The sequence below is a fragment of the Amborella trichopoda genome, chromosome 10, assembly GCF_054954075.1.
Source record: "Amborella trichopoda isolate Santa Cruz 75 chromosome 10, AtrichopodaSantaCruz75HAP2 v2.0, whole genome shotgun sequence".
In the NCBI taxonomy this organism is placed as follows: domain Eukaryota; kingdom Viridiplantae; phylum Streptophyta; class Magnoliopsida; order Amborellales; family Amborellaceae; genus Amborella; species Amborella trichopoda.
In genome coordinates, this window is record NC_142345.1 from 41,090,698 (window position 1) to 41,108,161 (window position 17,464).

The window sequence follows — 17,464 nt, forward strand, 5'->3', positions numbered from 1 at the left end:
TCTTCCAAATATAAACCTACCTTTACCTTTTGCATGCGTGTTATGAACATGCACATCTGTTTAAATACTCAAAGTTTGTCATGTTTAGCCTAATCAATTGTTGCCCATGAATCTATAAAGTCCTATACCTAGCTGATCTCAATTAATTGAGAAAAGATTTCAAAGAACCAGCCAGTTATGTGGGAACCACCCATCCCCGTTTTGATTAGGAACCAGTCCAGTCAATACCAATTCCCAATCCGGATTGATAATTTTTAAATTATTCAATAGAACCAAATTATAGTTTTGTTCCCTTGGGAAAATCACCACCTCGGGAAGATCTATTCACAATAAAACAACTCAAATCATTTTTAGTCACCCTGATGATCAATTAAAAATGATGCTTTGGAATTAAAAAAATGAAAGCTTTCTATGCTCCGCCTACAACATGGAAGTTCTATCTTCTCCCAAGAGAGTCACTCACCGTTTGATCTTAGATCCGACATCTCAAAGTATTTTATTTTTAGTTTTTTTAATACAATTTTTCAGAATATAAAATTTGGTACATGCCATCTTCTCATTGGGGCGCACATATAAAAAATATTAACAATAATTTTTCGATAAAAATAATGGCCAAAATACCCCTTGAAACTTTTAGGGGTATTTTGGTCATTTTATTTATTGAATTTTTTTTTTATATTTCCATGAGTGCGAGCTTAATAGAGGAATCGACGTCTAAAATTTGATGCCAAAATAGTTTATATAAAAAAAAACTAAAAATAAATACTGTAGAGAAGTGACATTGTGATTGGGGCAATCTTAGCCCTCCATTCAAAAATGGACGGTCAAAAAAAAGGGAGGATAGAACTTCTATGCTTTAAAGCGGACATAGAAAGAAGCTTTCCCTTAAAAAAATGCTCCAAATCACTCCCCCGCCAAGATTGACTACGAACCTTTCCATTTTATTGATGATTTACTTTGGAGAACTAAAATCATTTCCGAGTTTGAAACTCATCCTAAAGTGTGTAAAATATTATTTGAAGGTAACAGTTTAATAAGGTGTTAACTTTGTACCAGAAATGTAAGGCACAACTCAAAAAATTAATCAAAAAGGTTGTCCTTATCACAAATTGTGCTTCTCGACCTGAAATACATACATACGTGTGTATATATATATATATATATATATATATATATATATATATATATATATATATATATATATATATATATATATATATATATATATATATATATATATATATATATATATATATATATATATATATATATATAGGAAAATGCTGGGATTAGCCTACTAGCTCATATGAATATATGAACCCAACGGTTCAGATTGAATCTGGGCCGATCTGACGGTCACGACTTCATTTCATGTTTAAATTTTAATTTTTTTATATACAAATCCAAATAACCTGAAATTTTAGACGTCCATTCTTCTCATCAAGACGCACCTAATAAAAATATTTAAAAAATAATTCGTAAAATAAAATTGACTAAAATACCCCCAAAGTATTTCAAAGGTATTTTGGTCAATTTATTTCTTATAAATAAATTTTTGATATTTTTATTCGATTATATTACATGCCTAAAATTTTGAATTATTTGGATTTGTAGAAAAATAAAAATTCAAATTCAAAATACGAAATGAGGTCGTGATTGTCAGATCGTCTAAGATTCAATCTGAGCCATTGGGCTCATATGAACTCATATATTCATATGAGCTAGTGGGCTAATCTCAGTATTATATATATATATATATATATATATATATATATATATATATATATATATATAACACTACAAAACGCATATAGGTGAAGTTATACAGTATTTCACTTACCATTTTATTACCGTTCAAAGTTTATCACACAGTCACATATGTTTGATAATATTTGAATTTTAATATTTTTTTTACAAATTATAATGAACTGAAATTTTGTAGGTGTGTGTGCATTAGTGAGATGCACATAAATAAAATATAAAACAAATAATTTTAATGATAAAAATGATGCAAAATACCCCTATAAAATATTAGGGGTAAATTTAAAATCACTTTTTTCTTTTTTAGCATTATTAATCTAATGATGATAACGCTATATAAAAACTTTGGGAATAAAAAAATACTTCTTAGGTCTATGTCTAACCATCTCAATAAAATGGACAGCTTATAGTAATTGGTAGTATAAAAACTTTCTATAGCATTTTTTTAAAATTTTCCTTTTTGTGATTGTTCTTCATAATGAAAAGAATGTACATTTAAAAATTTGTATCAAATAAATGTCTCTCACATAATTTTTGAAGATAGTTTCACTATACTACTATACAACCATTTCCCTTTATATAAGTTTCCCTTCGTTGAATTAAATTTTGGCAAGAAACAAACTAGTACCTGATACAGTACTTTCGTTAATGGAAATTTACTCCAAAAGCTGAAGTACCTTCCACCCCATAATAGCAATATTCAGATATATTTAAAACCCCTCAAATTGCAATGAATTCAACTTAATGAAAGAAATATTTTAATTTACTGCAAAAGCTAAAGTACCTTCCACCCATAATACAGATGCTCAGATAAATTTAAAGCGACCACTCAAATGGGAAATAAATTCAGCCTAATGAGAAAAGTTACCTATAAATTCTCACATTGCTCTCCCCTTTCCATCAAATAGATTTTAAGGATGAGGAGAGAGAGAATGAGAAACCAACTTTCATTGTTACTCTTTCTCTCTCTTCTTCCCTTCCTCTTCATGAAGGTGAGACCACAACAACAGTTGGCTCCTGCTCTGTACGCTTTCGGCGACTCTTTAGCGGACGACGGCAATAACAATTTCTTAGTTTCTCTCTCCAGATCAAACTATGCCCCCTATGGCGTAGACTTCCCCAATGGTCCCACGGGAAGGTTCACCAATGGCTACACATCTACTGATATAATTGGTCGGAATACATTCTCTCTCTTTCTCATACACAAAATTATGTTATTTGCTGATCTACTCAGTTCTACTAATTATTAGCAAGCTTTAAAAAATTGGTGAATCGGCATAAATATCGGAAGCTGGGTCGTTCTAGCCAGTTCTCTGATAGAACCAGCCCCACTTTTTTTTATATTTTTTAATTTGTTTTGTTCCCTAATGTTTTGAAATTTTTATTGGCCAGTTCATGTCAGCAGGATTGCCTATCAGAACCGGACCCGAGTCACCTCTATGGATGATCTAAAATCCAAGAGATTTATGGTTCCAAAGAATCTGTCCTTTTACTCCCTTGGGTAAAACTCAATTTAGGAGTGATTTAAAATCCCAAATTTTGGATATGTACCATCGCTGACCCGTAGGCTAAAGAATTCAAAATCACACACTCTACGCACTTGAGAAAAATAATGTCCGAAGATTGATTGGACAAGGTCCAATTTTTTATGGAGGGATCTAAGTTTTAAAAAGCTTAAAATACAAATTATATTTTTCTGAAAATAATTATCTTGTGATTCTTAGTCAGTTCACATAATTTTAGATTAAAAAAATCAGTTGAAGTAGGTCTTCTACTCAAGGGATTAGATGAACAATATGCTCTCGTGTGAGCATAGTATGATTAAGTACGACGGTTTAGAGAATGAGGTATCGAGTAGGGGTTGGCTTGGGCTAGGCCTGCCCATGCCCCGCCCATTAAGCTAATGGGCGTTAAATTTAGTCCCAGCCCCAGTAGACCCTATAAAGTGGCTAGACCTCGCCCATGAAGGACCTATGTATGATGCCCGTCTCGACCCGTTAACCCGACTGAAAGTCATGCCCCACTGGAATCCTATGGTCTGTATGAAAGAGCCCAAACCTGGCCATGTTAGGCTGGATCTTTGAGGACCTGGCTACTTTGGGCTGGATCTTTGATGTCCAACATTTAGAGATGAAGGTCGGATTCAAAATTTTGGAAAATGAAAATCTTAACCATAATGTGTAGGAAACTAGAAAAAGAAAATAAATTTTAAAAAAAAAAAAAAAATTTGTTAAAATCTTAACGATGTCAATTTTGATTTTTAGTAGGACCACCATTTTTTAACACCCACCTACAAGATGGATGTTTAATGTGTCGAGGCACGCTATTGTAGAAGTGTCTCCCTTGACACATGGACTGTTTTTCGTTTATACTTTCATACTATGATCCGAACATCGTTAATTTAAAGTTTTTTTTTTTTTGGTAATTCAGTGGGAAAGATGGGCCCTATCCGTTTTTTCAAATGGTTTAGAAGTTGGTCATTTGAAGATATTAGTGGCGTGGTGTCAATGAAAACCATAGCATGGTGACTTAGTTGTGGGGTACTACCACCGTGACTCCAGCCCCTTTACCAAATTAAATTACATTAATTTTGATTTTCTTTTTCAATTTTCCTCTTCATTATCCATGTTTGAGTTGTTATGGATTCTCTAATTCATTTTATTATGTGGAGTGCAGCTCAGCTACTCGGACTGCCACTTCCTCCCCCATATTTGAGTATCACTTCAGCAAAAATCTCCAAGGTCGTCACAGGAGCCAATTACGCTTCAGGATCAGCTGGCATACTCGACGAGTCCGGGAAAACATTCGTATTGTTCTCTCTTTCTCTCTCACTACAAAGCAATGATTAGAACTTGCCGAGTCCGACTCAGACTCGGAAGGGTGTTTAGTCCAATTGTAAATTTTAGATAGCCCACCCAGTCTCACCGGTTCCCAAGGTTTTGTTGTTAAATTTGTTAAGACTAGGCTGAGGCTAACTAGAACTTGGCTAAATATATGCCAGCCCGGGTTTAGGTTTAAAATACTGCTACAATATCCTAAGAGCGGCAATGGGCTGCGTGGAGAGGCATGGCCCAGTTGTCTCGGCCCTAAAAACTAGAGCCTGGGCCACAAACTGTAGCCCGAAGGTTGGGCTGGGCCAGGGCCATGACAAGGTCAGCCCATCTCGGCAAGTCCTAGCTTGGCTCACCCCTGATAAGGCTAGGCCAAGGCTTGTTTGACCAATCGAAGCTGGGCTAGGCTTGAGCTAGCCCTATAGGGTCCAGGGCCAAGCTAGGACAAGGTTCTCACGCATGCACTGAAGTGCACACCCCACACACAAACACACTGAAGTCACCCCTCTCTCTCTCTAATACCCAATTTGGTTAGACACACAGGTGATTTAAAAAACTGATCAATGACATGAGTCTAGCATCCAAAAAAGCGGTCATGATCAGTGAATCGGCAATCCAAATGGTCATTTTAATGTGCAAAAAAAAAAGATAGTGAACTGGCAAAAAAATAATGAATCGGTCAAAACCAGGTTCGGATCAATGTATCTGTGGTCTGTGGTCCGGATTGTTGTTTTACTGTGCGTAACCGCCGGTTCCCTTCGAGACTCGGCTGTTTTTCTATATATATGTATAACTGAAATGAGGTGACCCGGATCAGACGATTCCTTACCAACCTGGCGTTTTTTAAATCATTGAACACACACCATGCATTAAATTCAACCTTTCTCTCTCATCCTTGCAATATTTCATTGGCATTTCTCTTTCTTTGTAGGGCGAACGGCTGTCTTTCAATAAGCAGCTCGATTTATTTCAAAAGACGGTGCAACAACAATTGCCATCACAATTTAACAGCTCTCAAGCTCTTCAACAACATATCTCAAAATCCATTTTCATGGTTCAGATAGGGAGCAACGATTATCTCAATAACTACCTCCTCCCTGAATACTATCCAACCAGTCGAGATTATACTCCACCTGCCTTTGCCAATCTTCTGACTCAAAATCTCTCTCAACAATTGACGGTAAGATGTTTGAATTCATAATACACAACAACATGATACTTGCATTGAAAAAACTGGGATTGACTTGATTCTTAGTTAGAATAAGAACCGGTCCAATTTAGAGGGTACTCAACACGTTTTATTAGGCAATCAAGCGAGTCTGTTTGGAAATTCAATGATTTGGATACGGTGAATTGTTTGGTTCTCATCCATTTTATTTTTTATTATTTTTGTTTTTTAATTATTTTCAAATTTAAAGTATCATTGAGATTTTTTGACCCATTATTATATTGGAAAATCGGTCTGATCCAGTGGGAATTAACAATATGGATCAGTCCAGTTGGTGACTGATCCATTCATTGATCAGGTTTTTAAGCACTATATCATAGTATTTGAAAAATAGCCACTCCGAATCGGGTATCATTTGCTTAAAGATCTAATTCTTGGAATGAATAGGGCAGTTTGCCCTATATATGCAATAAGGTATTTTCCTTCTCCTTTTTTCTTTTTTGCTGAATCGGTCATTCGCTTGACCCATATTGTCGACCCCGATCAAAATCAGTGGGTATGAAATCGACCCTGCCGATCCATCTTTTAAAACACAATATCAAACCAAACAAAATTGTGCTATTTTTGCATATTGAATATACGTATGCATCACACAACATGCATACGATATATAGATTCAAGTGCTTTCATATACATGCTACCAAGTGTGGATGACTCTTGGGAGCATACTATACACTAAAGCCTGGGTCCTATTTGAGAAATTTCTTTATATGAAATTTTAGGAGTCACTTTAGAATCAACAAACAAACGAGCATATAAAAAAAATGAGGATTTTGATTTTTAAATACTTAGATCTGATCCTCCAATTTGTCTTTATTATACGTTAGGACGGTTCTTTTTAGGCACTAATAAGAATTCTTTTTGGAAGCTAGTTGGTTCATTCAGGAAGTTTAACATCCCTAAAGTTGAGATATTAAGAATACTTTTGGGCAGTGTTTTACCTAAGGGAATGAATGTGCGTTTGCTTCTGTGGGAGCATGTAATCTTTGGCAAGAATTGGAGTGGTCATTGAACAGGTCATGGGTCCGGTATCGAAAAAACTTGTTTGAATACCGATCAAATTAGTTGCAATAGATTTTTTAAGAAATAAAGAAAATCAGGTCTAATTGTTTAGCATGTGAAACATATCGCAATATATAAAAGAAAAGTCTGCAATGAGATCATTTATCTTTTGAACATGATGGTCACAATTAATCTTGACCTCTAGATGTGAAATTGGGTGGTTGTATTTATTCTGTTGATCAAGCACAAAGTTCAAAAAAAAATTTGTCGAACCTTATGACACACTCAAGTTATCAAATTTCACATCGGATGGTTATAAGCAATTGTTTCCTTGTACAATAGGTAAAAAGTCTCATTGTATAAAATCTTATATATGAAATAACATTTTTTTTAAAAAAAAATAGTCTAAATTGATTTAACCATTTTAATAAATCAAAATCCATCGTTCCGACTAGCAAAAAAAATTAGACAAAGCCAATTTTTCAAGTCATAGCCTAAAAAGAGCACTAAAAAGAAGAGTTGTGATGTAGCATGCGAAAATCTTAAAGTTCAAATCCAGTTTTAAAGACACAAACTATTTGTTTCTTGTTTGTTTTGACAGAGGCTATACAAGCTTGGGGGCAGGAAGATAGTCGTGATGGGACTGGGTCAATTATGATGCACTCCCAACCAAATCGCGAGGGAGGGGACCAACGGCACTTGTTCAGATCGAGTGAATAACATCGTTGCACTTTTCAACGACCAGCTTCCCCCCCTCTTAACCACCCTCACCTCAACGCTTAATGGATCAATCTTCGTCTATGGAAATCTTTTCGGACCCATGTCAAACATGACCTCCAACCCCTCCACTTTTGGTGAGATATTAGGAACCTAGTCCTATCTCTCTATCTCTCTTAGGGCTGTCCCATGGACCTAGCCCCCATATGGCCGGGCTAGGACTGGCCAGGGCTTAACAGTTGGCCCTGACCCTAGCCCTAGCCTTAGCCCCGGCCAAGGCTGGACAATTGGCCCTAGCCCAAGCCCGGCCCTAGCCCTATCAAGGCCAAGCCAAGTAGAGCTGGGCCAAATAGAATTGAAGAAAAATACAAGAAAAAAATGAAGATAAAAAGGGCCTTGCTGGGTGGAATTAGGCTGGCCTTGTCATGACCCACGCCCAGCCTGACCATACCCTCGAACCGTGATGGCTTGGCCCTTCTCTCACCCTCTTCTCTCTCTCTCTGTTATGGTTAAACAAAGGTACCCAAAAGACCTCTCTCTCGTCCCAATCCTTGAAGTTATGGTTAAACTTAGGTACCACCGAAAGAGCTCTTTCGGTAGTTTTACAGGTAATGTAAAAAGAGCTATATCAACTCTCTTTCTCTTGGTACTAGTTATCATCACTTCGAAAACAATATTACGAGGAAACACGTTTATACAAGGTGTCAACGTTATACTGTCCAAGTAAGGTGCATCTCAATTATTTGGTTTTTAAAAAACCCTCCAATTGATCACCTGTACTTGGATATATATAAATATGAAAGAAAATTTGAATTTTAAGTATTAATAGTAGTACATATTACAATACATTATCTAGATAGTCCATTATTAATATATTGTTGATAGATTTGCAATATTTTTTGAGCTTTTAATTTCATAATATATATGAAAAATACATTTTAGGACGATCATAAGAGTTTCGGCGCCTAAAATACATATTATAATGAGATTTTGGGGTGCACCTTACCATGATTGTTTAAGGTTGACACCTTATACAAACCTCACCCATGTTATTAGGCCTTCTTTGATAACTGAGAAAGCTATTTTCCTAAAGAATCTCTAACAAACTGGAAGTTAGAGAAAAAAGTAGAAGTAGAAAACTCTTGGCTTTTGGTAATCTGTCTGTGAAAACTGGAGAAAGCTCAGACGAGAGCTTGGCCAAAGGGAGATTGAGTGCGGAGAGAGATGGTTAGGTTAGAGAAATAAAAAGGAGATATAGGGGGGTCTCACATTTCTCCTTTTTCCTTAGAAATCAGGTAAACAGTAGTTTTCCCTAAAATTAGAGAAAAATGTGGAAACACGAAAAACTGTGGGGCTCCACATTTTCATATTTTTCCTTATACCCAAACAAAAAAGGGATTATGGAGTAATTTATCATTATACTCAACAAAACTTGGACACCTATATACCTTTTTTGTTTTGTATGTGGAGCTTTTGTAGTAAGGGTATTTTTGGTCATTAAGAGGGGTGTGACATCACCCATATGAAGCACACTAGTGGCATTTAATGGTCCATGAAGGTGATGTCACACCTCTCCTAATGACCAAAAATACATTTATTAAAAAAATAGAAAAGTTTATATAAAGTTGCAACTTTAAAATATAGAACAATGGATGCAACTCAAAAATCCATCGAAAAAGGTTGTTTTAATACTGAAAAACCCTCTAATTGATCATCTCGATATCGAGATGGATGACAATAAAAAAAAAAAAAAAAAGGATTTTAAGTTCCAAAAATGGTGCATCGTACAACACGTTATCTAGACTGTCCATTTTCAAGATTTTCATGTATTTATAGATCTACTTGATTTTAATCGTTTTTTGAGTTTAAAATTTTATAATTAGATACGAAAATAGATTTTGGGATAATCTTAAAAATGTTTTACATCAAAATTATATGTTATGATAAAATTTGAAGATGCACCTTAAATGGATTGTTTAAGGTTACAACCTTATGGAAACCACACCTTTAAAAAAAATGCTCAATATACAAAACAAGGGTATATAAGTGTCTAAGTTTTGTTAAGTACAATGATAAATTATTCTATAGTGTAAGCACTTAACATAACCCAAAAAAAAAAAAAACATCATAACTTGGAAAATAAATATTTTCTCATATAACAAACAAGGCCTTAAATCCAAAATGTGACTCTCACACCACCAATATAGAGTTGAGTTCATGTAACGAGTTGTATAAGATGAAGATAACTAAAGAGCTCACTCTCTCATCTCTCAAATTATGGATAAGACTTCAAATACCCAAAGTCTTACTCTGTCTCAACCAATCTCCAATCCCTCCTCTCTCTCTCTCTCTCTCTCTCTCTCTCTCTCTTTAAAACCAATGTTAATGGAATTTGGATTGGATTGTTGCAGGAATGTTGGTGACCAACAAGCCTTGTTGCGTGGCGGATGTGTCGGGAAGCACTCTGTGCCGCCCACTCCTACCACCGTGCCGAAACAGGGAGCAATACCTCTTTTGGGACGGCGTCCATCCCACCCCAATCCTCAACGCCCTCTTTGCAAACGCATGCTTCAACCAATCCACAACACTATGCTCTCCCCTCAATATCCAACAACTCACTCGAGCCTAGTCGCACAAGGCCTATTTATGCCAATCGATTCACAAAACAAGGGGCGTCTATGTAGAATTTGCTTATTTCATATGTTTTCCCTTTCTGATTGGCTGTAATCTTGGACTAAATAATAAAGCTTTAATACCATTGTTAAAAAAATAAAATAAAATAAACACATACACTCTCTCTCTCTCTATGGATAGTAAAACTCAGCCAAGAGCGAGCATGGTACTCTCTCTCTCTCACCAAACAATGTATTGTTCTCTATAACTCTCCCAATGTTTGTTTTCCATTACAATGTGTTGATTACTATGTAGAGGCATGGTTCCGTGACTTGGTCCAGTCCACTTAGACTCAGCCAAGTTATTCGAATAGTGGCTGTAGAGAGTGATGATCGACAAAGATACACCTTGAATTAGGGGTGAGAATTTCCATGATTGGATTCGGATCTACCTAGATTTGAATCCGGGTGAATTTCACCTTGTAATCTTCCCAAATCAGTAAGTAAAGTCTCGTGTCATTCTCCCGTGGATGTAGGTCACGATTTATGATCGAACCACGTTAAATCTTTGTGTTTTGTGGATTGAATGTTGTTGGATTTTTCATTTCATATTTTTCCTTTGATATTGTGTAGTTTCCATTGCTCATGAATGCACAATAGTTGTGAATATTATAAACCCTTGCTGATTTTTCACTAATCGATCCCAACAATAGCTTCTTCTATGATCTTCAATTTTTAAATCATTGCTGTAATTGCATCAAACTTGGTCCTTGGATTTCAGAGATAATGGCAAGCCATTCTCCATTCCTTCCAATTAATCACATGGAACTTTCTCTTTTCAAGAACATTTTGTGATGGAGCCGTTATCTTGTTTACATACCTATAATTCTCCTTTAGGAATGCCTTTCTAGCGCCTCTCACTTGTTCATGCATAGCAACTCACCAATCCCAAGCTTTTTGTGTTGTTTCTATAGACCTGACATGGGAGAACATACCTGAGCCATTCGAGATTTGAAGTTCATATAGAGCCTACCATTATGTTTCTTTCATGACTTAAGTATATCATTGGTCTAGGTTCAGTCCCATCAACTATGTTCCATAGATCTTGCCCTGTCCATAGGCCTTGCCTATCAAATATCTTAACTACACTTTTCAATTTCTATAATTCTAAACTTCAAGAACTATAGCACTCGATGTCGACATGCTAATATTTTTCTTTTCTTTTTTTTTCCTTCTTTTCTTTTTTTTATATTCTTCCTCCTCTGTTTTTTTTCTTCTTTTTTTTTTTTTTGGCAAAAAGGAAAATCAACTCCAAAAATAATCTAGGATTGAAAAGAAGAACCTCTAATTGCTGATGCCTCAGGTCACTCTCCTTCCAAAACCCATAATGCCTCACGTCACCCATCACCTCCTTTACAACCTTGTTCACTTCTCCTAAGCCCAGTAGGACTAGGTGATCCCTCATTCTTAAGGACTCTATTGACCTATGGATTGAACTTGATCCCAAACATTATCCACTCTAATTCTAGATCCTAATCTATGCTAATTAGAACTCCCAAACGTCTAATGCATTTAGCAATGTTAATCTTTAACAATGTTAAAGGTGGCATTTTCTCTTGAAGTGAGGTTCAGGGAGGTATTGTAGATGGAGGGACAGAGTCTCAGGAGGCACGTCCAAGAAAGAGAAGGACGTTGTGAGATACGTCTGCCTGTAAGAGAGGGTGTTTCATGCAAACGTGGGAATCAGTGTTCGCAAAAATCGAACCGGAACAATTAATCAGACATTGGTCTGGAAGCGGTTTAACCAGCTTTATCGGTAAATCAATCGATTCAACTACTCTAACCGGGCAAGTCCCGGGCAGTCACAGAAGTGTTAAAAAAAAAAAAAAGATACAAAACAAAACTACTAAAATATGAAAAGCATATAAAGAATGATTAAAACAAAACACATTCAAATGAAATTGAAAATTAATGAAAAAATGAATTTAAACCCATTTTATATTTTCCTAAGACTATTTTTAAAATTTTCTGAAAAAAATGGGAAAATATAAAAGTGAGTATTAATGACCAAAACAAATTTTAATTTTTATCATATTGTAAAGAGTACTTAAAAATGTATTGCAAATCAAATTCTTCATTTTTTAGAATTTATATACATTTATTTATTTAGAATTTTTTAGAACCGGCCACTGACTGGTTCCAATCTAACCGGGCGATTAGCGGTTAAATCGGCCAATTTTACAACCACGGCTGGGAACCAATGCATTGGACCACGACAGAGTGAGAGGGTGACTATGGGAACTAAGAGATAGGACCCTGGCATCGTGGACAAGTCCAATTTTGTACTCTGGTAATTTTTTTCGTAATGCATCGAAATTTTCTCGTTGTAGATTTGGTGTGCGCATGGATTCTAGTGTGTGCATAATTTTATTTTTATGAATCTATTTGTGCATGGGCTGCTTGTTGTGAGCCTGAATTTTCCTCCGTGCAAACTCAACATGGGCTGCGTATTTAATTGCCACAATGTGGTTGTGTTTGTTAGATGAATCTTATCCAATTGATGGATAATGTAGCTAAATGTTGTTGGCAATCCTTTAGGGAATGTTTTTTATGTGTTAAACTTTCCTGATTTCACATGAAATAACTTCTCCATGTGATTAGGTATGGGAGTGTTTTCACACCATTTGGTTCTAACGCATTTTTTTACACTAATTGATAGTAAATTGGTGTGAAAAAACTCCCATACTTAATCATATAGGGGAATCCTTTCTTGTGAAAATCATTTTATGAAAGTATTTTCACTCGTACCAAGTGTGCCCTTAGACCATTGACACAATATCGAGTTGCTAACTCATCATCATCATCAAAGCATTTTCCCAACTAATGCTAACCACATCAAGTTAAGTGAACTACCGACTCGAAGTCGTTAACTCAATATCTTATCACACGAACATTGGCGAAATTTTTTATGTTAGAAAACCACCTTCTGACCCTGCAAAATCTCACATCATCATCATCATTCTAACTTTTTTTCAATTGATTGAGGTCGGCTACCAAACAAAATCTCACAAAAGTTCTTTAAGTTAGATGCATCACTTAACGGTGGACTCTATTGACGTGAAGTATATCTCTACACCCAAGACGAAGACTAGTGCAAGTTTAGAAGAAGTTTTGATCGACTATTTCATCATACCATGGTCTGAAAAATCACCAATTTAGATCGGGAATCGTCGATCCACATTGTATATTTCTTCCCTCGATCGGGAATCGGCCCTAGCATCCTAATTTGTGATTTACAAAATATTTTTGTGTAATGTTTTTTATTTTTAATTGATTAATATGGTAGGAACCAGTGTTCGAAAAATCGAATTGGATTTGGAAACTGGCCAATGGCCGGTTCTGAGTAACCGGTAAATGTGAACCAACCTAACCAGGTAGAACCTAATCGATCCAAAAAGCGTTAAAACAAAATAAAGAAGTACAAAACAAATCTAAAAAAAAAAGTATATTTAAAGTATGAGTGAACAAAGAACATCCAAATTATGTTGAAAATTAGTGAAAAAAATTGATTTGTGCTTTGTATGACCCCAAATTTTGCACACATACTCTCTTCATCTCAATAATCAATCCCCAAAAAAAAAAAATTCAATTTGAACCTTAGATATGGTCTTCTAAACTAAGTATTCATGACCAAAACAATTTCCAATCTTTGCCAAAATGATAAAAAATATTAAAAAAAGCATTAAAAACAAATCCCTTATTTTTGGGGATTTTATATAAATCTTTTTATTTTATTTTCTTAAAATACTCGACCAAACCACCAAAACAAGACTGGTTAGTGCCCAATTCCGATTTGACCGACCGATTCCGAGTTGGACCGGCCGAGTTTACCAACACTAGTAGGAATTTGATCCATGGCTCTGTATAAGTGTTTTTTATCCTTCATGTTTTGTTTTTTTTCCGTCGCTATGATGGATCTCCGATTGGGCCGATCCAAATGCATAATATGATAAATATTAAGCTTTTTATTTCTTTCTTTTTTTTTTTGGTAATACGACTCTAAAGAGCAATATAAATGTAAAATAACATTTTACATCAAGTGGGAACTCTTTAGCTTTGGGTAATGAATTGCTCATTTTTGTGTCTGACTATGACATTGTTCGTAGTCTTTAAATGACACCTCTTACGCTTTATATAATCAATTGTTTGGTACCCTTGGCCGTGACCTCTCTCTCATGATACCTTTTTGGTCTCTTTTGCTGTATCTTGTAAAGCATTTTTGGACCGTCAAATTTTAAGTTATTCAAGTTTTTATAGATCCGTTCGATTTACACTATTTTTTAAGCTTTAAATTCTATAATTAATGATGAAAAATATATTTTTAGGCTAGTAAAAAATTTCAAATGTTGAAACCGTATTTCTCAACACCATTTGAAGGTGAGCTCTAATTTGATTGTTTAGAACCTCGGCTCTATAAAGAGCACAACCTTTCTTTTAACCTATCTCTTGTGCTATATCTAAGGAACCGAGTTTTGGTATGGCCGCATGGGCACCCATTTGCTGCTTTATGTAGACCGTTTGGATGCCTAGAAATTTCTCTATGAGAAATGTCTATCCATGGATATTGCCAATCTCCATTGTTTGGATTGTAAAACCGTATGGAGATGCATCTCTACGAGAAATGCATTTCCACGTTTGGTGGCCAAAATAAGAAAACTAGTCTTCCAACATAATAGGTGCAATCAACGGCATTAGATTCATATCGGTAACCAAAGCAGCTCATTTATCGAACCAATAACGTAATTTAAAATTTAGGAAAAATAAGAATAATTCATATAAAATGAATATAAAAAATCTAGAAATAAGAAACTCAAAAAAATTTAAGAAAAATACTAGGAACAAAAAAAGTAACATCTATCAAATATACAGATTATCTATACTCCATAGTTTATTGAAATTGAAGTGTTAAAAATAAATAAATGAATATATAAAGCAAAAACTCTTAGTATTTGGGTTTAAAAAAGTGGGTATAAAAGGCTTCCTAGAAAGCAAAAGTATACAAAAATAAACTTAACAAAGATAAGATAACCATTAACATGAACAAAAGAAACAATATATTTCATAAATTTGAAAAGAAAATTGTATATAGCAAAAACCCTAAAAAAAATTGAATTTTTTCAATTTTTCAATATGAAACAGAAAAGAAAAGAAAATGATGTAGTAGACTTGGCCTTTAGTCAAAAAGATCAAAATGCACCTATATAAAAAATAATATGAGACCATTTACCTTGTTAGGAGGAGGTCACAATTATTTTTGGTCATTAGATGTCAAATTGGAAGGTTTGGGATTTGTCAGGAAATTTGAGAATTTTTTTATTTAAACCATGAGTCTAGTTAGTTAATGATACTATGACCCAATTTGAAATCTGACGAGTAAGATTGTTTGTGATACCAAAAGTAAATAGTCTATTTATATAATTTTCCTTATGGATATGTAATCTCCTCTACCTAGTCAACCTAAAAAGAAAGGAACACGATAACTATATGTTTGCCCTAGGGAGTAAGTGCACAGTGTACCACTTCTTAACCTCAGCTTAACTACTCCCAGTTGGCCTGGATATTGGTATTGGATATTCCTAATATACATTTGTAACTATTGCCCAATAGGCAACAATTTATATGAGTCTTTCTTTTGTTCTTTTCAACTGGATTTCTTTCCTTTGAACTTGAACTTCCATTTGAAATTTGAGGATGTCGATTGGGATATTGAATGGACATGAAGATTGGAGACATAAAGTTTCCAATCTTGAAGATTGGACTTCGATTGGATATTGGATTGGACTTGAAGATTGGAGACATAAAGTTTCATCTAGGAGTGAGTTTAGGTTGGGCCTGAAATTCGAGTTTGAAGTCGGATCGGGTAAATTCTCAGCCCTACCGCATAAGTTCCCTAATTTAACTCAAATTTATTTTGAGAACCTCATTTAATTAACTCCAAACCCATGCCATTTTATAGGGAATTGAATAAAGTTTCAAATTGTTCAAATATCACCTCAATCTGATATAGAGTAGTAGACTAAGAACTGTCAATTTCATTAACCTTAATCTGATAGCATATTTTTGACTTGTTTCTTAGTGAAATTTGAATCGTTGGTTCGAAACTACATCGGCCGTGCCTATAAATAACCCCCTCTCAAATGCAGTCTAAATATATGAGATATAAGATGAATTCTGAGATCTAACGGATGAGTTCTTAAATCGTAGGTTCTAAATTATAAATTCCCAATATAACCCTCGAATATCCTTTTTTTTTTTTTTTTACCATTGTACTGAACATAAGGTTGCAATCTTAAACAATTCAATTAAAGTGCACTTCCAAATTTTATCATAATATATAATTTTGGTATAAAACATTTTTAGGATTGTCTGAAAATCTATTGTCCTACTTAATTATAAAATTTTAAACTCAAAAAATAGTTAAAATAAGTAGATCTATAAACATGAAAATCTTGAAAATTGACGGTCTAGATAATGTGATGCGAGATGCACTATTTATGGGACTCAAAATCTTTTTCTTTTTTTTTCAATATTTATACATCTCGATGTCAAGATGATCAATTACATGGTTTTGCAGCATTTAAACAACCTCTTCCAATACATTTTTGATGTGCATCTTTAATTCTACATTTTACGGTTGCAACCTTATATAAACTTTGACTAATGATCCTATCGGATCCTCCCCCACCCATGTGTGTAGGACCCCAAAGGATCACCATTCAATTTGATACGAATCTCTAGAAAAGTTATCACATGAGTGTGAGACTTGATTTTTTTAGAGATCCGTGCCAAATTTAATGGTGATCTTTTGGGGTCTTACACACATGGATGTGAGAAAGTCTCACAAGGTCATTTCCCATAAACTTTTTCCTATTATTAAATCATTGGAAATATTACAATGATAGAGTTAAAAAAGTGTAAAGAATAAAATCTCTCTTTTTTTTTTTTTTACAAGAGTATTGAATATTATTAAATCACTTAAATATTATAATAATAGAGTTAACAAAATGACAGTTAAAAAAAGGGTAAAGAATAAAGTCTCTTTTTTAAAGACAAAAGTACTGAATATTAAATATTACAATAATAGAGTTAAAAAAAGTGTAAAGAATAAAGTCCCTTTTTTTGACAAGAGTATTGAACATTATTAAATCACCAGAAATATTAAAATGATAGAGTTAAAAAAAAAGGAAAAAATTTTATATAAGGTTGCAACCTTAAAATGTAGAAATACAGATGCACCTCAAAAATTCATCAAA

The 17,464-nt window shown here is 34.5% G+C and overlaps 1 protein-coding gene across 1 annotated transcript; it reads left to right on the top strand.

Annotated features, from left to right (window-relative positions):
- Positions 1-2,669: 2,669 nt before the first annotated feature.
- LOC148780237 (GDSL esterase/lipase 7-like) lies at positions 2,670-10,323 on the top strand. The gene is made up of 5 exons (XM_088848985.1): positions 2,670-2,934; positions 4,438-4,568; positions 5,524-5,772; positions 7,424-7,676; positions 9,951-10,323. The coding sequence occupies exons 1-4, from the start codon at positions 2,679-2,681 to the stop codon at positions 7,478-7,480; spliced, it is 693 nt and encodes a 230-aa protein (XP_088705111.1). The 5' UTR covers positions 2,670-2,678; the 3' UTR covers positions 7,481-7,676; positions 9,951-10,323.
- The last annotated feature ends 7,141 nt before the right edge of the window (positions 10,324-17,464 follow it).

Coding starts and splice junctions, on each gene's coding strand:
- LOC148780237 (XM_088848985.1), top strand. CDS start 2,679: ATGAGGAGAGAGAGAATGAGAAACCAACTTTCATTGTTACTCTTTCTC. Junction 4,569..5,523: donor ACGAGTCCGGGAAAACATTC/GTATTGTTCTCT, acceptor CTTTCTTTGTAG/GGCGAACGGCTGTCTTTCAA. Junction 5,773..7,423: donor ATCTCTCTCAACAATTGACG/GTAAGATGTTTG, acceptor TTGTTTTGACAG/AGGCTATACAAGCTTGGGGG.